The sequence below is a fragment of the Mustela putorius genome, unplaced genomic scaffold (assembly GCF_011764305.1).
Source record: "Mustela putorius furo isolate JIRA1106 unplaced genomic scaffold, ASM1176430v1.1 tig00000083_pilon_pilon_pilon, whole genome shotgun sequence".
Taxonomy (NCBI): domain Eukaryota; kingdom Metazoa; phylum Chordata; class Mammalia; order Carnivora; family Mustelidae; genus Mustela; species Mustela putorius.
Window position 1 is genome coordinate 43232792 of NW_025421273.1, and position 25418 is coordinate 43258209.

At 39.3% G+C, this 25418-nt stretch overlaps 1 protein-coding gene across 3 annotated transcripts in view; it reads left to right on the forward strand.

Annotated features, from left to right (window-relative positions):
* The first annotated feature begins 778 nt into the window (after window positions 1-778).
* WDR19 (WD repeat domain 19) overlaps window positions 779-25418 on the forward strand; it is a 98928-nt gene continuing 74288 nt past the window's right edge. For 2 of the 3 annotated variants that reach the window (XM_004764012.3, XM_045076595.1), the window contains exons 1-7: window positions 779-859; window positions 4213-4304; window positions 4830-4895; window positions 6848-6973; window positions 15726-15841; window positions 19401-19516; window positions 24252-24332. In XM_004764012.3, coding sequence (XP_004764069.1) covers window positions 854-859; window positions 4213-4304; window positions 4830-4895; window positions 6848-6973; window positions 15726-15841; window positions 19401-19516; window positions 24252-24332 — 603 coding nt within the window. In that variant the 5' untranslated portion in view covers window positions 779-853. Of the gene's footprint in view, window positions 860-4212; window positions 4305-4829; window positions 4896-6847; window positions 6974-10967; window positions 11045-15725; window positions 15842-19400; window positions 19517-24251; window positions 24333-25418 lie in introns of those variants that run through there. The other variant, XM_013062210.2, reaches the window with a different exon arrangement.

The following is a 25418-nucleotide window of genomic DNA, read 5'->3' on the forward strand; positions in this document are numbered from 1 at the left end:
AGGGGTTAGGACTTCAACGTATTTTTTGGAAGGAACACAATTAAGCTTATCACATCAACAAAACAAAAATCCATTTTTTTAAAAGGCCAACAAAATTGACTTATTTAGCTAGACCAGACAGGAAAAACGAGAAAGCATTCAAGTTACTAAAATCAGGACTAGATAAGCACAAAATCTATGGCAGGGTATAATATTTAGGGAAAAGCTGCCAGGTCCAAAGTCTAAAGAGAGAAGCGCTCAGTGCTCATTTTTCTTGCCCAATTTAATTGCCCTATTAACGCCTGGGGGGTCGGGTGGGGAAGAACTACTTCTCACATCCTATTTCTTCGAGCCCAGAAGCTTGGAAAGGTAAAAAAGAGTTGAGACATGGGCCCGTCCAAGTCCTCTCTGCGCGTACTGTGTAAGAGTATTTGCCCCAAGAGCAAATTGCCGTTCTCGGTTCATCCAACTGTCAGTGCCTCTTCGTTTCTTTGATTCTGGGCGCCCCCACCCGCCACCCTTGGCAGCTTAGTAACCAGAAAGCGAAATTCACGCAGGCGCCTTTCCGGGCTCTTAGAGCCCACCTCTCTCGGGCGAGTCCCTCGCTCTCATCCAATCAGAGCCCAACCAGGAAGCGAGGGCCTCCAGACGCGCAATCTTTCGGGGCCTATCGCTGTCGGCGTCACGTGATTCCAGTCCCCCGCCTCCCGCCCTTCCCTGCGGAGGCTCCTGCGAAGCACCGCCCCTCAGCTGGTGTTCGCCGATTGGTCACTGCTCGCGCGGTCTCCTGGGTGACGGGAACGCGTTAGCCCTCTTGGAGCAGACCAGGTGCGCCTGCGCATTTGTTACATCGCGCGGCCGCTCGAGCCTTGAGATGAAGGTAAATAACTTACAAACTCGGGGATGGGGAGGCGGGAAAACGCGACCACTGACCCGTAGTCCGCTGAGCATCACTTTGAAGATAGGGGCCTGTGCCCCCACCCCACCCCTCCAGAGTGCGTTCGGAATGGGGAAGAGAGCTGGGTGACCGGGGAGGGGGAAAAGCGGGGGCGAAGTTGAAGGAAGGAGGGGAAAGGAAAGAAAATTGGAGAGGAGGAGAAGGCGGAGAGAGAGGCCCCATTTCTGGGACCGCGAACGGAGTTGAAGGCACGGCCTGCAACGAGCCGGCTGGGTCAGAAAGGCCCCCGAACTTCGCACCGCGGAGAGAGCGGTATGCTTGGAGGGTTGCAGCGGAATGGACTGCATCACAGCTGCTGCTTTCCCTGCGGCTGAGCCCCTGGCAAGCCGCGCGGCTGCTCAGCGCTTAAACAGCGAGAACCTTCCGAGAGGATAATGTCAAGTTGTATGGCCTGTGACTGCTTGAATGTGCAAATCACTCAGTGGCTAATGTCCATAATTCGCGGAGAAGTCTGCTCTTGAACACGCAGGTCGGCTCGAGAGCAGCGTCGTGGGCACGCACCGTTCCTACACTTGGGCTTCTGGTGACCCCCATCCCGGGTCACTGGCTGCAGCTCATTTCCAAAGCCCGCTGCTTTACGACAGCAATAGCTCTCCGCCCTGATCTGGCAAGGAAACGGCAGTTCGATTTAAAAATTAAGTCCTAATGATTCCTCCTGGCTCTTGACGTGACAGTTGGAATTGACAGACTGGTAATCATAACATTTCAAAAGCGCTTCACAATTTATGAAGTATCAGAATGGAGGAGATAATTATTCTTGTTTTACAATGGAGAATTTCGTGCCTGAGGCTATTTAAGCGACTAGTTTTAAGCCCTACAGCTGAGAAGAAAAAGTGAAATTCAAACCTTGGTTTTCGGGTTGTGAAGCTACACTCTTTCACCATGATGTATATGAAGCATGTAAATGTAACTTCGCGTAAGAAAGATGTGTAAGATCACAACCAGGAGAGGTCTACCATGAAGCTAATGAAATTTAAGTTTAAGGATCCCTCACTGGCATGAAGGGGGTTCCAGCGTCATTGTGGTCACAGAACTGCAAAAGATGCCTTAGTGCGCCCCCCCCACCCCCGCCACCTTCCAAGTGTTTTCAAGCTCCACAAAACGTGGATGCACTGGTGCTTATAGGACACTTCTGTTTCCAACAGAGGTGGATTTCATCTATTTAACATACCGAATTCTTATCGATTGGTGTTTAATTTAAAAAAAGATTGATTGATGATGATTTTTAGAGAGAGAACATGGATGAGCAGGGAGAGGGACAAGGAAGGAGGGGGAGAGAGAATCTCAAGCACACTCCCCGCTGAGTTCAGGGCTCAATTTCAGAACCCTGAGAGCATGACCTGAGCAGAAATAAAGAGCCTGACCTTTGGCCAGGTGCCCCTTGGTGTTTAATTTGAAGCATTGGATGAGTTTTGTGTGGCCAATCAGATTGTCAAGCCTCCTGTAAGTACTGTGTAAACATCATATGCCTAGATATGTTTATAATTTAACCTAATATTAAAATCTAAATTTTTTCATTCAAGCTGTATGTTAATTGTTCTAGTTCAATATTGTTTGATGTAAATCTCCTGTGAGTCATTGTAATTTAAAATTTTCAGTAGCCACATTAAAATGTTTGAAAAGAAACAGGTAAGATTAATTTAAATACTATTTTGTTTTATCTACTATTTCCAAAATATTATCTCAATATGTAATCAATATAAAATATTATCAGAGGAATAGTTTCCTTCTTTTATATTCCTTGAAGGCATATGTATTCTACATTTACAACACATCTGAATTCAGACTACCTACATTTCAAGCCCTCAATAAAATTTCAAGTTCAGCTCTGTTTTGCGGCTTCCGAATTGGATACCCCAGTTCTGGACTGAGTGAAAAGAAAGGCTTTTCAGTTGATAGACTGTCCACCCAATAGCTAAATTAAACACTTAATGATTAACTAAATATAAGTAATGTGTAAAGGGAGAAAATTTTGAATGAAGTAGTTTATATTTTTTTCATGGTTAAGATGTTTTAAATGATAGTTTTGTTAAGTTTAATCTAAAAAATGCATGCTATTGGGGTGCCTGGGTGGCTCAGTGTGTTAAAGCCTCTGCCCTCGGCTCAGGTTATGATCCCAGGGTCCTGGGTTTGAGCCTCGCATCGGGCTCTCTGCTCAGCAGGGAGCCTGCCTCCTCCTCTCTCTCTGCCTGCTTCTCTGCCTACTTGTGATCTCTGTCTGTCAAATAAATAAATAAAATATTTAAAAATTTAAAAAAATTAAAATAAAAAATCCATGCTATTCCCCAATGTTTATAGAAGCAATGTCCACAATAGCCAAACACAGAAAGAGTTCAGATGTCCATCAATAGATGAATGGATAAATAAATATATATGTATGTATGTACACATACATACAATGGAATATTACTCAGCCATCAAAAAGAACGAAATCTTATCATTTGCAACAACATGGGTAGAGCTAGAGTGTATTATGCTGTGCAAAATAAGTCAATCAGAGAAAGACAATTATATGATTTCACTCACTTGTGGAATTTAAGAAACAAAACAGGATCATAGGGGAAGAGTGGGGGAAAAAAAGAAAAACATAATGAAACCAGAGAGGGAGACAAACCATAAGAGACTCTCAATCATAGGGAACATATGGCGATGGACATTAAAGAGGGCACCTGCTGTAGTGAGCACTAGGTATTATGTAAGACTGATGAATCACTGACCTCTATCTCTGAAACTAATAATATACTTTATGTTAATTAACTGAGTTTAAATAAAAAATTTTTACAAGTCCATGCTACTGATTATTAGCTGAATTCAAGTTTAAATTATTTTACTTTAGCATATAAAATATTAAAACTGTAATTTTTCTAAAATTAATATTCAAAAACATTTAAAACAAAAATTTATAATATTTAAATATATTTATTTTTATAAATAAATTTATAATAAATTTATAATATAAATTCATAATATAAATTTATAATATATTATAATAATATATTTATAATATATAATAAATGCTTACCTGTGTATTGAGGTCCATACTTCATACAAAGTTTTTTGTTTGTCCATACAAACAACTAGATTGTAGAAGTTTGTTGATTGGTTGATCCCATTAGTCATTTTGTCTGTTACGTTGTTGACTTTTTCCAGATAAGCTCTAATAATAAGCTTTTACCATCTTGAACTCTACTGTTTTCAAGATTACGTTTTGATGTCTTTGACCAACCCTTAAATTGTATGTTTGGAAAATATAAAAATTACTTTTATCTTTTTAGCGTGTTTTCTCACTGCTGGAAAAGACTTGGCTTGGCACACCAATACAGTTTACCTGGCAAAAAACATCAGGAAACTACCTTGCAGTAACAGGGTAAGAAATCATTGAATATTTTAAGTCAATCATCCTGACTTCAGGTGGTTGTATGCCTGCATAACCACGCCATTTATTTAGTAGAAGTTCTTGTGTGATGGTTGTATAGTGGGAAAAATGATACATTCACTTCCACTAATATCACAGTTCATAAAATCTTTTCCCCAGGGGCGCCTGGGTGGCTCAGTGGGTTGAGCCGCTGCCTTCGGCTCAGGTCATGATCTCAGGGTCCTGGGATCAAGTCCCATATCGGGCTCTCTGCTCAGCAGGGAGTCTGCTTCCCTCTCTCTCTCTCTCTCTCTCTCTCTCTCCCAGCCTCTCTACCTACCTGTGATCTCTCTCTGTCAAATAAATAAATAAAATCTTTAAAAAAAAAATCTTTTCCCTGGTAATAACTTTGTAGATACAAATTATGAAACTGTCATGTGAGAACACTGAAATTACTTGGATGTCAGCTTAGTTTTTTAATATACATTTATAAGAAGAAACACTTAAATTATATTTTTATGTTCTAATTACTTTTAGAGCCGATCATACTGTGAAAATCTTTGATCGCCATGGTCAAAAAAGAAGTGAAATCAACTTATCTGGGTAAGTACAGAGATCGAAAAATTTTTCAAGCTTTGTTTCCTAAAAGATAAAAAAAAGTATTATTGCCTTAAAGCTGTAATCAAATAGAGTTTTACAACTCATATATAATCTGTCTCTCTTGCTTTCTTCCTTTGCAAAGGGATTTGTTTTGTTTGTTTTTTTAATATTCATTTACTTATTTTTAGAGATAGAACATAAGCAGGAGGGGTAGAGGGAAAAAGAGAGGGAATCCCAAGCCAACTCTATGCTCAGTATGGAGCTCCTCTGTCTCCCTACCTTGAGATCTCGACCTGAGCCAAAACCAACTGACTACACCACCCAGACACCCCAGGGATTTGTTGTTTTATACATAAGTTGTTTGCGAAATATGTAGGCATATAGCATATGTGTTAGAGTTGATATTTATAATCTCCGTACTCTCGCAGGGAAGCTCTAAGGTAGAATTATGAATAAATCTATATGAAAGATTCTTATTTAATTAATTATAAACAAGCCTTATTTTGTGCATAGGCAGAAAAGATAAGCCCATATCACTGTACTGTTTCCTCTCATAAATTGTTGGAAGATAGTTGCTTTCACCATACATTTTAAACTTTTTTTTTAGATTTTATTTGTTTATTTGTCAGAGAAAGAGTGAGCACAAGCAGGGGGAGCAGGAGGCAGAGAGAGAAGCAGGCTTCCTGCTGAGCAGGGAGCCCAATGCAGGGCTTGATCCCAGGACCCTGGGATCATGATCTGAGCCAAATGCAGATGCTTAACCAACTGAGCCACCCAGGCGCCCCATGTCATTGTTAATCTTTTTTTTTTTTTTTTTTAAAGAGAGTGTGTGTGCTTTGGGCAGCCAGCAATGGGGAGCGGAGGAAGATGGGGAGAGAGACTTCTAAGCAGGGTCTGAAAATACTAGAGAAAATGAAGATCCCCAAACATATTTTAAGATTTTGGGGAAAAAATGACCAAGTAACTCCCAGTTGTCATAGTTTATTGTCTTATTAATCTCAGTTTGGCTTAGCCAATATCCCAGAGCAGAGTCTCTCAAAGTGAAAAATAACATCAGAGAAGAAAAAGTAAATCCTCAAGGAAGTTTTTGATGTGTAATAAGCTCTTTGAAATAATTTTAAACAATATCATATTTAAAAAGCATTTTTCTATTTATAACTCTTCAGTCATTTTAGTTGAATCACTCTTAATCTATTATGGCATGAATTGAAAACAAGATGCCATAAAATGAAATAACATGTGTAATCTAGGTTTTCTATTATTTACAATCCCATATCTACCCAGCCATGTTCTGTTTTATACACAAATTAACTGGATGAAACTCATTTTTTATCAGTACCTTCTTTTTCTCTCTGTAAATCTGAAATAACCTTTCAGCACTTGGTCAAACAAATTACCTCTTGATTCCAAATGTGATTCCTTTGTAGAGGTACTCGATGGGTTTGTTTTACCAAAAGACCAGGTTCTTTATAGGATCTAAGAAAATCTTCTAACTTACTAGATGTAATTATATTTAGTGTAGTATATATAAATGATATTTAAAATAGAATTAAAATTTTTTTCCATTCCCTCAACAACAAGAAAATATTTAACTTGGTGGGGGCACCTGCATGGCTCAGTTGGTTAAGCATTCGACTCTTGGTTTCAGCTCAGGTCATGATCTCAGGGTCATGGGATGGAGCCCCACATCGGGGGCTCAGTGTGGAATCTGCTTAAGATTCTCTCTCTCCCTTTGTCCCCTCCCTTCCCTGTTTGCACACTCTCTTTCTCAAAAAAAAAAAAAAAATGTGTTATCTAAACAGTGAATAGTGAGTTGTAGTTCTCACTTTAGGAAGTTTATGACCTACTCAAAACTGGATGATCTTATTATAGATAAAATTGTAAATAGGCATTTAAATTTCTTTTCCTTACTTTAAGAAAATGTATAGTGATACTTTGCTTTCCTTTTTTAAAAGTAACTGTGTTGCTATGGATTGGGACAAAGATGGAGATATCCTAGCAGTGATTGCTGAGAAATCTAGTTGCATTTATCTATGGGATGCCAACACAAATAAAACCAGCCAGTTAGACAGTGGTATGAGGTAAGAATAACTTTTATTTTAAATCTTCACTTATAAATATTATTTGTAGGTCTGATGCTAACAATACTTACTGCTGTTATTATAAAGATGAGTTTGTGAGTTGCTTTCCCATGAAAGAAAGTTTATTTCTTTTTTTATTGTAACATATAATCCTATTGATTTTGCCCAATTAATTATAATAAATTATTAGGATTGTAAGATACAAGTAGCTTCTTAAAATTTGCTTTCGCTGGAACAGACTAAAATGTCCAAAGATGAGACAAAACATATGGAAAATTCTGGAAATGGGATTGGCCTCAGGCATTGCTGGTTCTAGGGGTTCTAGGGATGCAGTCAGGACTCTGCTCCATCTCTGAGCTCTTCCTTTCTCTATATTGACTTTATTCTAAGTCAGACTCCATGCTGCTGCCAACTATTGGCTTATCTTCACAGCAAGTTACACCAAAGAGAAGAACGTATCCCCATCACCTTACCAGTGTCCACTCGGTTACTCAAAAGGTCTCTGAGTAGGGTAGACGGGGCCATGGGATTAAAAATCCCAGCAGGTGAAGAGTGGGGTAAAGGTAGGACAGTTCCCAAATGGAAAATATAGTGGGCAAACAGAAGAAATTACAGATCTCTGTTAAAATAGAAACCACTTTAACATATGGAATAGAAACATTTATTTACAACTAAAACTTGGCCGTTCAAACTTGAACGAGTTGCTTTACCTCTCTCTAGACCTCAGTTTCTTCATCTCTATGGAATGTGTGTAATAATATCTGCCTCATGGTGTCACGTGACAGGCAGATACCATACACATGTTGTAAGATAAGACTGTAAATTTCAGTTTGCCAAGGAGTAACAACCCAGAGAAAGCCAGGTGGCCATGCAGAACAGGACCAAAGGTGACCTTAGCATTGTTTCCCTTAACCCTCCAGATTGACGCATGAGGCGAGCACTCACGGGTCGTACTGCCCTCCCACTGTGAAGTCTTGCCAGGCTTGAGAACCTTCATTTCTTGCTCTGTCCTTTTACACTTTGGTTATGTGTCACTTTTTAGAAAGTTTTTACATACTCTGCTCTTCAGTTCAAAAAGTATTTATAAACCTCAAGTACTTTTTTTTTTTTTAATTTTATTTATTTATTTGACAGAGAGAGATTACAAGTAGACAGAGAGGCAGGCAGAGAGAGAGAAAGAGAGGAAAGCAGGCTCCCTGCTGAGCAGAAAGCCCGATGCGGGACTCGATCCCAGGACCCTAAGATCATGACCTGAGCCGAAAGCAGCGGCTTAACCCACTGAGCTACCCAGGCACCCAAGTACTGGTTCTTGAACCAAATTCAGCATCAGTGAGAACACATGCTCGCCCAGGGAAAAATGCATAATTAATCCAAGGTGTCTCAGACTGGTGTATGTCTGCCTCTGCTGTCCAGCTTCCCACAGATCCATTTCCACACATCATCTCAGAGTTGTTGGGACGTTTAATTGTGCGTCATGGCCAGGCATGAAATTAAGAACTGAATGAATGGTAGATGTTATTGTAATTATTGAGGTGGAACCAATTAATTATTAGTTTATATTAATATTTAATATCTAAAGGATGTTTGTATATACAAAGTCACACCCCCATATTTGGTTTTTTTTCATATTTGTTTTTTAATTTAAAGGTCAATATTATACTAAGATACTTAAACACGATTTTGAATATCAGGTTTTTTTAAATATATTCATTTGGCTAACAAATTTCCTTGAAAAACTTAAATTCCATTTAGAAATTTAATTGGAATTTATTCTTTTGAGCCCTTTGAACATCTTAAATAATACACAAAGTGTATTCAAGTACAATCATTGCAAAACTTACTACAATGTCACTTAACTATCTTAAATTATTATGTTAACACAATGAATTGAGTGGATTAATTTTTACTGCATGTATTTTTATAACTTCTTAGAATTATAGTGGTACTTCCCTTGATCCTCCTTAGACATAAAAGAGTTATGTCCCTGGAGTACAGCAGTCTTTCCAGAGAAAACACTAAATACAGCATCACATTCATCAGTCAGTTAATTTGTGGTTGGCTTCTGGGACATGGTTCCTTCTCCCACGGCCATTCAGACCTGAGTACTGGTCAGCCTACCCAGCTTCTTTCCTAATTGATCTTCATTTGTCTTATCAGCAAGACTTTCTTAAGCCTATGCCTTTCATACAGGTTGCATTTTTTTTTTTTGTAGCCACGTGCATTTCCCTTGAATAATATATTCTTTAAGTTTAACTTGGCCAAAAGTACATGTAATTCCTATATATTGTCCTGATCTGCGAGCATTACTGGGAACTTAAATGTGCCATAGCATCTTACAGTAATTTTAGGGCCTTCTAGAGGCCTTTTCTCTGAAGAAAAGGAAGATGGAGTCTGTTCAGCTGGTTCTTCTTTTGAGGATATTTGGTTACTTGATCTTCTTGGAACACACTGTTTAACTCCTTTTCTAGTTGGTTGTTATGTGACTGTTAGTAATGATAGACTATGCAATGGACTGTTGTCACTCTGCTCTTATTCAGTGTGACCGCTGGTGCTGATCACGACTTGTGCTTCTCGTGCAGTTCCCCCTCTCTCTGGCGCTATTTATCTTGCTCAGGATTCTTTCTATTCATGTTTTCTCAATCCCAAATAGGATTGAGCATGTGAGATTTATTATAGGAAATGCCTCTGAGGAAACATAGAGGGGGCAGGTTAGAAAAGCCATCAGACCACAGTGCATGTCTGATCCTTGTAAAGGGGAGAGGGAAGGAAGAAACATTGGGTAGAAGCATCTTATACTGTAGCTCAATTCTAAGTTCAACTAGGCCTCCGAGGAGACTTTAAGCCAGAGGTACCCATCAGTGGAACCCTGTGTTTCCCAGAAATGGGCCTCAAGAGTATCCCTGCCCACTCAGTTACTGTCTGGGGAACAGTCCACGGGAAAGCATGGCCCTAGCACGTCAAAGTGGTGGATTCCAGTGGGGGCCTTCATCAGTTACACTTTCCATAGCTAGAGACCTAAGAGGCATATTCTCATGGCTGTCACACCTGCTCAAACAGATAGAGAAACAAGCATATTGGTCTTTTAAAAACATACACTTTATAGATTAAACCCAGCAGCCTGGGATATTAGTACTTTATAGAAGTAATTTTCTAACTGAATATGTTATTACACTCATCTGTTGTTGCAACCAAACTTCTCTTATACTTTAAGTGAATTTTTGGTCTTCCATATTATCAGCTTTCTTGAGGGCAGCGTTGCTTTCTGTAAACAGTAAATGATTTATCAGTGGTTCTCAAACTTTAGCTATGTCAAAGTGCCTATTGAAACACGGATGGGTGGGTGCCACCCTCAGAGTTTCTCATTCTGAAGGGCTTGGGTGGGATCAGAGAACTGGCATTTCTAAAGTTCCCAAGTGATGCTATTGGTCTTGGGATTGGATTTTTGCAACCACTTTTCTTCCAATTTTAGTATATGTGCTGCCGAAGCGAGCACTCGGACCAATTTTCTATACCCAATATGATTTCTTCCCTCCATTTAGAGAATGAGCTAGGAGTCTGATTTCCCAGAAGTCCTGATTCCATTTAATAAAGAACTATATAAAAGTTCAACCAGTAGGGACGCCTGGGTGGCTCAGTGGGTTAAAACCTCTGCCTTCGGCTCAGGTCATGATCTCAGGGTCCTGGGATCGAGCCCTGCATTGGGCTCTCTGTTCAGCAGGGAGCCTGCTTCCTCCTCTCTCTCTCTGCCTGCTTCTCTGCCTACTTGTGATCTCTGTTGTCAAATAAATAAAATTTTAAAAAAAAAGTTCAACTAGTAGGTCTTAGAATGTACTTAAGAACTGGTGGTAGACAAATGTGCTTTCTACCTCTTTCTGAGTGAGCTAATCTTAATAGTGACCGAGGTGGGAGGGATGAGAAGATGGCAGTAGAATAGGAGAACCCTAGGCTCACCTTCTCCTACAAATACAGCTCAATAGCTATCAAATCATCCCAGATACCCCAGAAGTCAACCAGAAGACTGACAGGACAAACTCTACAACTAAAGGGAGAGAAGAGACCATACTAAAGAAGGTAAGAAGTGTGGAGGCATGGTGAAGAAACAGATCCTGGCTGCTGTGGAGGGGAAGGAGCCATGGTTGCAGAGAAGGGCAACAGAGAGGGGAGCACACAGAGGAACACAGATGTAGAGCATTTCCCCAAAGCCTTTGACCTGGAAAGTGAGAGGGTCTGAATTTCATGAATTCTTGTAACCAGTGGGGCGTAAAGCCTGGAGTTTTCAATGTCACTGGGCTTGGCTAGGATAGATAGGCACTGCCGCACTCTTGGTGAGATAACAGGGAGGTACAGCATGGAAACAACGTCTTAAGAGACCCCGGGGTACAAAATGGGGATATTATTTGCTCTTCTCAGAACATGTCCCTGAGTGATATTATTCATGGAGACACCTCCCCAGGAACAAAGGAGCAGGTCAGCACATTTCCCTCTCCTGCCACTCAGCATAAACACAGAGCCACCTGCAGAAGCAGTGCAGTGTGGAAACTGGCTGCCTAACTTGCTTACACTAAGCACTCCCTGTGCTTTGGTGGAAGTGCTTTTCTCAGTGATGCTTACCTCAGTCCCAGTGTACCAGACCCCTGCCTGGAAGACCAGCACAAACCCCTGCCTACACCATGTTTCCTAGCCCGAGGGTGTTGCAGGGTCTTAGTTCTGGTGGAGGTGGTGACAGGTCTCATTTCATAATCAGACTAAAAGCTCATCTAGTTAAAACTCACCACATTCAGATCAGGAACCAAACATTATATACAGCAAGTAAGGAGAGCTTCTGCAGATGACTGGAGGATAGAACAGCTAAAACACAATAGCAGAGTACATGTAAAAAAAAAAAAAAAAAGACCCATCTATATACTGCCTACAAGAGATTCATTTTAGACCTGAAGATACCTGCAGATGGAAAGTGAGGGGGATAGAGAAACATCATGCAAATGGATGTCAAGAGAAAGCCAGAGGAGCAATACTTATATTGGACAAACTCTAACACAAAGACTGTAACAAAAGACAAAGAAGGACACTATAGAATAATAAAAGGGGCAAGAAGATATAACAATTATAAATATTTAAGCACCTGGCACAGGAGCACCCATATATATAAAACAATAACAAACATAAGGGAACTAATCAATAATACAATAATCGTAGGGGACTTCAACACCCCACTTACATCAATGGACAGAACATCTAAACAGAAAATCAACAAGGAAATTATGGCCTTGATGACATACTAGACCAGATGGACTTAACATATATTTGGAACATTCATCATAAAACAGCAGAATACACATTCTTTCATTTTTTTTTTTTTTTAAGAGAGAGAGGGAACCTTAAACAGACCCCACGCTCAGTGGATGAGCCCAACACAGGGCTCAATTCACAAACCTGAGATCGTGACCTAAGCCAAAATCAAGAGTCGCTTGCTTATCTGATTGAGCCACCAAGGTGCCCCAGAATACACACACTTTCAAGTGCATATGGAACATTCTCCAGAATGGAGATCACATATTAGGTCACAAAATAGGCCTCAACAAATAGAAGATTGAAGTCATACCATGCAACTTTTCTTACCGCAACACTGGGAAACTAGAAGTCAACCACAAGAAAAAACCTGGAAAGACCACAAATACATGGAAGTTAAGTAACATGCTACTAAACAATGAGTGGTTCATCTAAGAAATAAAAGAAGAAATTAAAAAGTACATGGAAACAAATGAAAATGAAAACACAATGGTCCAAAACCTTTGAGATGCAGCATAAGCAGTCCCAACAGGGAAACATATAGCAAAGAGGCTTACCTCAAGAAGCAAGAAAAATCTGAAATAAACAACTTAACCTTACAGCTAAAGGAGCTAGAAAAAAAACAAAAAATGAAGCCTGAAGCTAGCAGAAAGAAGGAAATAATAAAGATTAGAGCAGAAATAAAGGATTTGGAAACTTAAACAATAGAACAGATTAGTGAAGCCAGGAGCCAGTTCTGTGGGGAAAAAATCAATAATATTGATAAACCTCTAGCCAGAGTTATCAAAAAGAAAAAAGAGAGGACCCAAATAAACAAAATCACACATGAGAGAGGAGAAATAACAACCAACATCACAGACATACAAACAATTATAAGAGAATATTATGAAAAACTATATGCCAACAAATTGGACAACCTGGAAAAAATGATTAAATTCCTAGAAACAATTGAATTACCCAAGCTGAAACAGGTGAAATAGAAAACTTGAACATACCAATAACCAGCAAAGAAATTGAGTCAGTAATCAAAAAATTCACAACAGGGGCGCCTGGGTGGCTCAGCGGGGTAGGCCGCTGCCTTCGGCTCGGGTTATGAACTCGGAGTCCTGGGATCGAGCTCCACATCGGGCTCTCTGCTCAGCAGGGAGCCTGCTTCCTCCTCTCTCTCTGCCTGCCTCTCTGCCTGCTTGTGATCTCTCTCAAATAAATAAATAAAATCTTAAAAAAAAAATTCACAACATACACCACGATCAAATGGCTTCACTGGTGAATTCTACAAAACAGTTAAAGAAGAGTTAATGCCTCTTCTCAAACCATTCCAAAAAATAGGGGTGCTTAGGTGGCTCAGTTATTAAGTGACTGCCTTCAGTTCAGGTCATGATCTCAGGGTGCAGGAATCGAGCCCCAGGATCCCTGCTCAGTGGGAAGCCTGCTTCTCCTTCTCCCACTCCCCCTGCTTGTGTTCCCTCTCATTGTATCTCTATGTCAAATAAATAACTAAATCTTAAATATATATATATATATATATATATATATATTCCAAAAAAACAGAAAAGGAAAAGGAAAGAAAACTTCCAAATTCATTCTGAGTCCAACATTACCCTGATACCAACACCAGATAAAGATTCCACTAAAGGGGCGCCTGGGTGGCTCAGTGGTTTGGGCTGCTGCCTTCGGCTCGGGTCATGATCTCAGGGTCCTGGGATCGAGCCCCGCATCGGGCTCCTTGCTCTGCAGGAAGCCTGCTTCCCTCTCTCTCTCTCTCTGCCTGCCTCTCTGCCTACTTGTGATCTCTGTCTGTCAAATAGGTAAAATCTTTAAAAAAAAAAAAAAAAAAAGATTCCACTAAAAAAAAAAGAACTATTGGCCAACATCCTTGATGAACATAGATGCAAAAGTTCTCAGTAAAATACTAGCAAACCCAATCAAACAATACATTTTTAAAAAATCATTCACCATAGGGGTGCTTGGCTGGATCTGTCACTCACACCTGTCAAAATGGCTAAAATAAAAAACAAAGAGCAATAGGTGTTGGCGAGCATGTGGAGAGAGGGCAACCATCTTGCACTGTTGGTAGGAATGCAGACTGGTGCAGCCACTCTGGAGAACAGTATGGAGTTTCTTCAAAAAAGTTAAAAAAGAACTACCCTTCAGTCCTTCAATCATACTACTCTAGATACTCACCCAAATAATACAAAAATATGAATTCGAAGGGATACATGCACCCTGATGTTTATAGCAGCATTATCAACAGTAGCCAAATTATGGAAACGGCCCAAGTGTCCATTGACTGATGACTGGATGAAGATGTAGTATGAATGTATGCATGTGTGTGTACATATGTGTATATCTATAGGTATATGCATAGATATATACACACATATCGACAATGGAATATTCCTCAGCCATAAAAAAGAAATCTTTCCATTTGCAGCATCAGTGGAGCTAGAGTATAATGCTAAGTGAAGTAAGTCAGCAAGTGAAAGACAAATACTATACCATTTTACTCTTATGTGGAATTTAAGAAACAAAGCAAGCAATGGAGGGGGGGGAAAAAGAGGCAAAACAAGAAACACTCTTATCTGTTGAGAACAAACTGATGGTTACCAGAAGGGAGATGATGGCGGGTAGTGGTGAGAGAGGTGATGGGGATTAGGAGGTGTGGTTGTCGTGATGAGCCCTGGGTGATGTATGGAAGTGCCGAATCACTGTATTGCACACCTGAGGCTAATATTATACTCTTAACTACTTGGAATTTACATAAAAACTTTAAAAAGTGACAGAGCTGGAAAAGATATGTCCTATTTAAGGTGATGAATTCCAAGTGATTTTTCCAATGTAGTATGTTAGAGGACTCTACTTAACACTTTTTTTTTTTAGTTTTTTTTTTAGGGTCTTTTTTTTTTTTTTAGTTTTTTTAAGCAGGGGTTGGGGGGAAGCTGAGGGAGAGGGAGAGAGAGAGACTCTTAAGCAGATTCCATGCCCAGTGTGAAGCCCAATGCGGGGATCAGTCTCACAACCCTGAGATCATGACCGGAGCCGAAGTCAAGAGTTGGACGCTTAACGGACTGAGCTATCCAGGCACCCTGGAACCTACTTTTTTGTTGTTATTGTTGTTAAAGCATGTGGCGTCATCATCCATTAAGATTTTTCCACATTTACAGCTATCAGGCTGACCAGACTGTCTCATCATGACTCGTTTTATGACCTTTGAGGTTCCAGCGTGACTGAAGTAGAGTTTGTATTTATTACATATGTATGTTAGGTCTAACTGACCATAACATCATCTTATAGCTTCTCCAAAATGCCTTTAGCCCTTAGTCTTTGTCCTAAAGCAGTAAGTTCTAATTTTGTACTTCAGTTTCTAAGTAGATATTAAAATTATTCATGAAATACTTCTTAAAAGAACTACCTGGAGATTATGATTGTGAGTTTTTTAGTGATTTATATCTTAACATTACAGGGATCAAATGTCTTTCCTTCTTTGGTCAAAAATTGGAAGTTTCCTGGCCGTTGGAACCGTTAAAGGAAATTTGCTTATTTATAATCGTCAGACATCTCGAAAGATTCCTGTGCTGGGTAGGTTATAGCTGAAAACACCGCTCTGTATTTGAGATGCTTTACATAAATGTAATGTTTTATGCCTCAGATTTTTCTGATATTGCCAAGGAAATTGTATAGTAGTAAAGCTCCCCCGGGTAAGCCTCAGAGCTAGCTAAACTACAAGATCCCTCTTCACTGTTTATGAAGAATTACCAGGCCACACAGAATAGTTGCTCTAAGGTCACCTGTGCCTTTGAACACCAGGACATTAACAGCAGATTGTACCTGTGGACATGAGATAGACGGTGCTGTGTATATCAGCACGTTAGTAGATGGACTGAAACATTTGGTGACTGTTTTGGTCAGAATATATCTAGATTCTTAATTCTGACCTCTTATTCTCTCCAAACAGCAATTGAGTGTGCACGGCGAGTTATATTGAACCTCAGGGTGTATGACTAGAGGGTGTTTGTTCCTTGTTTGACCTTGGTTCAGACTCTTTGATTCCCCCAGTCTCTGGTTGCTTATAATCTGCCTTCCGAACACCCAAGAAGAAACACATCGATTCTTTTCAATTATCCTAACATCCTGCTGGTGAATGGTGAAACTAGTAGGTTAATCATACCCAGGTGGCCAAATAATTATAATTTATTGCTAAGTAAAGAATTAAACTTTGGAGATAAGAGTGCCATCAGAATACTTGAGAAAGTGCCTTTCAATTAAGGACACATAATTTATTTCAATTTTTTTCACATACATATATATCTTTAATATTTATATTTTTGGTGCTCCTGCCAAAAGGTAATGCTATTGACCCATTTGAAAACCTAAACAAAATATTTTGAGTTACAAAAATCAACTTTCACCATAAATTGACTATTTGACCTCAGTTAGGCATTTTTTTCGTGTCCCCCTTCATCTGTAGGAACACCCTACCAGTTAACTTACAGGCCCCAGAAAGTCTGACACTTAACATATAAGAAAATAATCTGTCAAAGCATAATTATTTTATGTCAAGTATTTGTCACATATACATAATTGTATAGGTGATCTTTGTATTTAATATGAATATTGGGTCTCAGTCATTTATTATAAAATGGGCCTGAGGAGATTATTTAGGTCAATTATATGTCTTAGGTCCTTTAGATAAATATATGGCTGCTTTTCTCAGAGTTGGTTATGATTTGTGGCTCTGCTTTTTTTCCCTTTTAAATAACTCACTTTCCTAAATCCAAGGCTTTCCACTCTAGAGAGCCCCCCCATGGTACCATGAGCTGCCAGCATTTCACAGTAACTAAAATCTGTTAACCTTGTTGCGTCTTGTACTGATTTACTCCCTTCAGCTAAACCACATACAAGCAGTTCTCATGTTGTGTGACTCTTATATTATTCTATTATATTCTATTATATATTATATATGATTATATTATATTATTATTATATTATTCATTTACTATGGTTTAATTAAATACTGCCAGTCTCCCAATAACATGGTTCAAACTTCAGTTACCATAGTAACTGAGTTAATATTATTTAAATAAGTCAGTGTGTGTAAAGTGCCCAGTACTATAAGTAGGCACACAAAACGGGTTAACTGATCTTGATGGTAAGGCTAACCTGAGTTCTGAGCCCTGGAAGAAACAAAGAGGCCATGAGGTATACAGAAAGGGGGGTGAAGAGATTTTCTTCTCCCTTTCTGGGGTATAGAAGGAAGTTCGTCTTTGGCTTTTTCCCACCTCTCCTTGTGCACTCTTCTTCCCTTCCTAATGCGCATCTCTGTGGGCCCAGTGCAAAGTACGACACGAGTCCCTTCATCTATGGTCACCAAACTCTCCTCCATTTCCGCGTCTTCTCTGAATGGTCCCTTCACGTTTGTGCCCTGATCTTCTGATTTGAAATGCCATCCAAATCGTGACCAGTCCCATACTGATCTCTTCCTATCTCCAGACTCCCGTATCCACTGCTTATTCAACATTTCTGACAAGATGTCCAGTAAACACTTGAAATTTCGTATCTCTGAAGCCCTTCTTAACCGCAGCTGCTCCTCTCACCGTTGAGGACATCCCATCCTTTCAGATCTTGAGGCTACCACTTTAGCCTCCTCCTTGACTCTCCTCTTTCTCATACCCTCCTCGTCTAATTTGCCAGAAAATCTTGTAGGCTCTTGCTTCAGATATTTCCAGAATCCAGCCTGTTCTCACCATCTCTCCTGTTACCACTGTGTGTAGAGCCCCGCACATCTTCCACGTGCATTTCGGCGCTCTCGGAACTGGCTTCCCTGCTCCAGCTCTTTCCCCGTTATAAAATATTCTCAAGCTAGGGACCAGAGCGAGCTTTCTGCTCAGTCCTTTCCAGTGGGTCAAAGCCAGGGTCCTTACAGTGGCCGGCCAACACCCGCATGACCTGGCCTTACAAACTCTGATTTCGTCTCAGACTCCGCCCCTTCTCCTTCCTCTGCTCCAGCCACACTGTCCTCCTCCTGAGCCTCTGACACACCAGGACTCTGGCCTCAGGGTCTACTCACTTAACATCTACTTCTTTAGAACCTACTTCCAGCATCAGTACCATATTCAGTTCTGTAAGGGCGAGAAAGAATAAAATTAATGTGATCTCTGCTCTCAAAAAGCAGCAAACTTCTCTAGCACTTTCTGAATTAAAAAAAAAAAAAAAAGGCTATATAAAAAATAGCTAAACTTCTCTAGTACTTTCTGTATGCCTGGCACTCTTCCAAATGCCTGAACTCATTTGATCCTCAATTCTATGCAGGCCCTGCTATTATCCCCAATTTATGGATGTGTGACTAAGGAATAGAAATGTTAGGTAGCTTACCCAGTGTTTATAGTCAGTGGAAGACTGAGATTCAAACGCAAGCAGGCTAGCTCCAGAATATATTGACTTAACCAATCTACTCCTCATTGTAGAATGAATCTTGAGGCTCAAGGATTTATTTGTCCTAGGACCTTCAACAAATGCACCCAGTGTCAAGTATATGATTTTTCCCCCCAAAATACAGTTTTTGTACTGGCTAGATTCCTCAGCGGGAAAGTCTCCTGATACTTATCACTTCCGTCTAGTATCACTTCCTAGTTAAGTGACTCAGTTCTCCACACCAGTCTTAATAAGGTACATTCAGATTTGCACCTCAGTATGACCAGAAATCAAATGTGTTCTAGTTTTACATGAGTAACCCAAACTGAATGTTGAATCTGTTTATACCAAGCTGTCTACCACGTTGTGAAACTGAGTGTAGTAAAGTAACTTGAGTGCCTTGGGATTTAGTGCTTGTGGTAGGACATTATTGTTATATGGTTTGGTTATATGGTAAGCTAACAAACTTGTCCAGGAGCTGAGTATCTCTTCATGTTAGAGCCTGTACTCATACCCATTTAACTAGTTGAAAACCGTTATATTGCTTTAGAACTTGGTAATGACTTTTAAATAAGGTTGCTCAGACACTAACTACTTTGATGAGATTTAGCATTCCTTGTCTGTTTAATATCGACAGCCTATTACCTAGACTTTTAGATTGACAGCACAGATCTTTTAATTTTTTTGAGAAACCCACGTGTCTGTACAAAAATCATCTGTTTTTCAGGAAAACATACTAAGAGAATCACATGTGGATGTTGGAATGCAGAAAATCTGCTTGCTTTAGGTGGTGAAGATAAAATGATTACCGTTAGCAATCAGGAAGGTGACACGATAAGACAGGTAATTCCGTATCATCTTTGGTCTGGTGTATTCAAAACTTTCCCTGAAATAAAGTTTGTCTACCAAACTAATCTGTGAAATTTTAAAATCTCTGTGTGGGATCTGTATGCAATAACTTCCTTTCCAAAGTAACAAAAACTGTTCTTCTTAGGTATTAGAACACTTTTCTTTCCTAGGAATCCTTTATCTAAATATCTTCCTTTGTACATTTGCCATTACCTAGTATTGGCATGAATTATTGGCTCTGTGGTTATAGCTAGGCTGTATATTTGTGAGATAACTCTGATTTTATATGCGTATAGTCATAATATAAATGTTAACAACTGGGCTCAGAGTCTGGTCTGCCTGATTCTAAAGCCCATGCCTTTAACTGGTGTATTAAATTGCTTCCAAGCTAATCCTTATTAAATTTAGTTTTAGGAATAAAGTTTACTATTGTTCAAATTTCCCAGTTGAATAGATCTTCAGCAGCAACTTGAGGGAATTTATATTGCCAGTAGCTACTACATAATCTCACCAGTGGATAAATTTTACTTTGGACCACTTGGCATATGACTTAGTATTGCCAGGACCATACTGACTAGCAAATTCTTTGAATACCCTCTAGGTATATGGCACTGTGCTATGTATTTAAGAAGAAATGTGAAATATGGTCCTGTATTAGTTCTCTATTGCTACATCACAAATTACCCCCCAAACCTAGCAGTTTCAAAACAATATACATTTATTGTTTTATAGTTTTTATGGATGAGGAATGCAGATGTAGCCTAGCTGCTTTAAGGTCTCACAAGCCTGCATTTTCCTGGTCAAGGTTGGAGTCTCATCTGAAGGCTTGACTGGGAAAAAAGTCTGTTTCCAAGCTCATTCGCATGGTTCTTGACAAGAGTTTAATTCCTTATAGGTTGTTAGGCTTAGGATCTCAGTTCCTTTCTGGCCATTGATTAGAAACCCACCTAATTTCATATTCACAGGATTTCTCCATAGAGTGCCTCTCCACATAGCAGGTGGTAAGACAAGGAGAGCAGCCACTTAAAACTTAAGCTACAATCTCTTAATAAATAACCTGATCTCAAAATCATTTTTGCCATATTCTGTTATGTAGACGTGAGTCCCGTCCAGCCCACATTCAGCTAGGTGAGGATTACTGTGGCTCATTTTAGAAGCTGCCAACCATAAGCTCCTACTCTCAAGAAGACAGAACTAATCATGATAAAACACACACAACCTTATACCATGATTGCCATATTTTTTGGTATAGCTTACAAGTCCCATAATATCTGAGATGGAGGAGATCAGTGCAAGTTGGATTATGAACCTTTAAAAGACAGACAATCTGAATCAGTCAAGGTGTAGGATAAATTGCTGTAACAGAGTGTTCCAAAATTACAAGGGCTCTAAAAATATGCTAGTTTGGGTGGTTTTTCCTCTTTCTCTTCCTCATGGAACAGAGACAGGTGGGCAGATCATCTGTGCATCTCTGCTTCACAAGGCGCTACACAGTCCCAGGTTCCTTCCATCACATTGCTCTGCCTTTTGCAAGGATGTTTTGTCCTCTTCTGCATAGTTACTCACACCACACCTGCGTTTTCCCTCCAGGAAGAGAGAAAGAAAGTGTAGTGCAAGAGATATTTAAAGGGCCTCGTCTAGAAGATGCACTTATTTTTTCCATCCCTATCACTAGAACCTAGTGGCTATGTGACTAGGTTCTTCACTGCTGCCAGTGAAGCCGCAAATATCATCTCTGTAATTGTGTACTCTACTGAAATTTGTTTAAGTGGATATTGTAAGACGTTTAACAGTCTGTTGTTCAACCCTAGTAAAACAACATGGACAGAGGTAAGAGGAAGAACTTATAGCTTGTTCATAGCTTGTTCAAGATTGGCCTACTGAAGATAGGAGTTCTGAGAATTTACAGAAAACAAGACTGAAGAAGAACATTGGTTTCTGTATCTGGACAGCTCTGAAAGTTAGGCAGAAGTTACTCAACCATGTTGAGTAGAACCATAGCATGATTAAACTTGTTCTTTTTTTTTTTAATTTACTTGACAGAAATCACAAGTAGGCAGAGAGGCAGACAGAGAGAGAGGGGGAAGCAGGCTCCCCGCTGAGCAGAGAGCCCGATGTAGGGCTCGATCCCAGGACCCTGGGATCATGACCTGAGCCGAAGGCAGCTGCTTTAACCCACTGAGCCACCCAGGCGCCCCATGATTAAACTTGTTCTTAAGATTAATTAGGATAAAAAATATTTTCTAGAAACCTAAAATTTTGACATTCTATTTTGGTGCCATTTTGAGTTAGAATGGTAGATATGCAGGTTGAAATGCTTTAGCTCTGCACTCACTTCCTTGTATCCATATCAGACATCATCAGTAGATATTGGCATTTTTTTCCTCCACTGAATAAGGACATGACCTTACAATATTTTGCTACATCACATCCTAGGAAATAACTACATTCAGTTGTTATTTACATACAAGATAGCTATTTCCCATCACTGATCTCTAAGAAGTATTCTTCTAGAATTAGGTATACTCTCTAATTTGTCCTGGGGTAAGCAAAGCATACATGAAAAGTATTGCTTTATTTTGTGTTGTCTCTAATTGCTTTGAATTTACTACTCTGCAGATCACTCCAGTGTTTCTTGTGTGGATTTATTTTTATTTATCCTACTAAGGACTTGCCTTGTTCTTTAAATCTGAAGTTTGCTGTCTCATCAATTCTGGAAAATTTTGTCATTATCTCTTTCAGTATTACTTTTTGCCCTTTCTATTCTGTCCTTCTGGAGTGTCTGTTAGACATACGTTGGACCTTCTACCTCTTTATCTCTCTTTTTTTGTTTAAGAATTTATTTATTGATTTTAGAGAGAGCCGGGAGAGTAGTAAAGGTAGGGGGACAAGGAGACGCTGTGCTGAATGGGGAGCCCAACTTGGGGCTCAGTTTCATGACTCTGAGACTATGATCCTGAGATCATAACTTGAGGTGAAACTGAGAGTCAGATGCTCAACCAACTGAGCCACCCATGTGCCCCTCTTTATCTCTCTTTCATATCTTTTTGTCATTCTGTGCAACCTCCTGGGTTATTTACTTAATCAATTTATTTACTCTTTATTCAAATTTATCTGGCCATCTATCTTATTAATTTTTTTAATCTTTTTTTTTTTTTTTAAAGATTTTATTTATTTATTTGACAGAGAGAGATCACAAGTAGGCAGAGAGACAGGCAGAGAGAGAGGAGGAAGCAGGCTCCCCGCTGAGCAGAGAGCCCGACGTGGGGCTCGATCCCAGGACTCTGGGATCATGACCTGAGCTGAAGGCAGAGGCTTTAACCCGCTGAGCCACCCAGGCGCCCCTAATTTTTTTAATCTTAATGATTCTGTTTCTTATTATTAGAAAGTACTTTAGATAAATAGGCAGATGGGGTTAAGAGATACAAACTTCCAGTAAAATACATAAGTCATGAGGGTGTAATAATATACAGGATAGGGAATATAGTCATTAGTATTGTAATAATTTTTTATGGTGAGATAGTAGCTATACTTACCATGGGGAAGGTAATTTTGTAATGTATATAAGTATTGAATTACTGTGTTTTACATCTGAAGCTAATAGCATATTGTATGTCAAGTAAAGAGTTGATCCCTCAACAACATGGTTTGAACTGTGGAGATTTACTTATATGCATATAATTTTTGATAAATATAATACAGGACCATAAATATATTTTCTCTTATGATTTGCTTAATAACATTTTCTTTTCTCTAGCTCACTTTATTGTAAGAATACAGTATGAGATATACAGAATATATAAAATGTCTATGAATTGTTTATATTATTGGTAAGGCTTCCAGTGAAAGTAGGCTATTGTTTATATTATTGGTAAGGCTTCCAGTGAAAGTAGGCTATTAGTAGTTAAATTTGGGGGGACTCAACATTATATTTGAATATTCAACTGTAGGGGCTCAGCTCCCCTAACCTCCACATTGTTCAAGGGGCAGCTGTACTTTAATAAATAAAGAAAATTACTTTGTAGTTCTCTAAAAAAATCTGTCTGGACTTTTTTTTTTTTTTTTTAAGTCTTTTGTCATACTTCTGAGTCCTTTACATCTTTGGTCATTTTTAAAGTGTCTAGCGGAGTGTCTCTCTGCTAGTTTTGTGTTTCTTAGATCTGCTGACTTTTGTTCTTGATGTGTTATGTCTTGTGACTTTTCTCATTTTGAATTGTGAACTCCTCTTCAGCAGGGCTTGTCTGTAGAAATTTTTTTATCGCTTTGGAAAAGGCCTTGGATTTGTTTTTGACAAACACTCCAAGGAGTTTCTAACCCACTCAAAGTATAAATACGAACTTCAGATCATAATGAAGATGAGAAGATCTTTGAAATGAAAATAACCTTTTCAGTATTTTTTCTGACCCAAAGCTCAGCCCAAGTCAAATAGCCTTCTTTATTGTCTCCTTACCAACTGCTCTGGATAGCTAGAGCATCAGTTTCTACACATACTTCGGTTTGTGGTTTGCTCTTTGCTTATTTTCCCTGGAAATTTTCCTTGCCTTCTTTCAAGCTTTTCTCTCTATTTAATAAGACATGTGTTCTATATCATCCACAATTTCCAGATGTTTGTAGCTGTGGGATTTTTCAGGTATAACAGAAGTGAAAGCAAGTTACTGGTTTTATTATAAATTCAGAATGAATTTAAGTGTTGCACTTATTCCTCGTGATAATATTTCTGTCCCTGCAGACACCAGTGAGGTCAGAGCCTAGCGACATGCAGTTTTCCATGATGAAGACAGATGACCGAACGTCTGCTGCTGAAAGCACGGTGAGAATTCAAAGTCACAGCCGTGTCCAAGTTATTTTGATAATTTCATAGACTATGCTTTCTCCTTTTCCAGGATGGTTCCGAATGTATATGGATAAATAAATTATGGTGTGTCATTTGTTAAATTAGTAAAGACTCCAGTGTCTGAGGCATACGTTGCTTTTGCTGCTGCTGACAGTAGCACAGGAAATGAGGACATCTTCTTATTACTCTTGGTGTTGCTTTTCTCGTTCTTGTGGTAGCAGAAACAGCGAGGGTACCTTTATAAACAGAAGACTGATTTCTACGTGATTTTTTATTTTCTCTCTTTTGGAGGTGGTGACCAGAACTCTGGAATTTGTAGTTTTTGTTAATGTCTTAGATGCAATTTCCTTGCCACATAGTATTCTGAAATCCAGAGGATCTTCGCAATTACCCAGAAAGCCAGCCAGAGGGAAAACAAAACAAAAACCAAGAGGACAACCACCGCAGGGTCCCCATAAAACTGTAAAACCCCAGTATCAAGGGCAAAGAAGATATTAAGCTCCTGGTATTGCCCTAAAACCTGTATACTACATAGATACTACTTTTATTTTTAATTCGTTCCCATTATTCTCATTCTTTTTAATTTTTTTTAAAAATTTCAACCTGGGGCGCCTGGGTGGCTCAGTGGGTTAAGCCGCTGCCTTCGGCTCAGGTCATGATCTCAGGGTCCTGGGATCGAGTCCCGCATCGGGCTCTCTGCTCGGCGGGGAGCCTGCTTCCCTCTCTCTCTCTGCCTGCCTCTCCGACTACTTGTGATTTCTCTCTGTCAAATAATAAATAAAATCTTTAAAAAAAAAAAAATAAAATAAAAAATAAAAAATAAATAAAAATTTTAACCTATTTAACCATCACGAGGTTCAATACAACAAATTCCATAATAACCTTTTAACTTGGACTTTTTTGATACATATACCTGTGTTTTTCTTGCTTTTCTATTTTTTTTAAATATTCATATATAGATGAGCTTCAAGGTAATCCTCTTTCCCCAATCAAGACTAGCCCTATATATAAAACAGTTTAATCCTCCTTTATCCCGGGAAAGGGGAGTTCTTTAACAAAGAT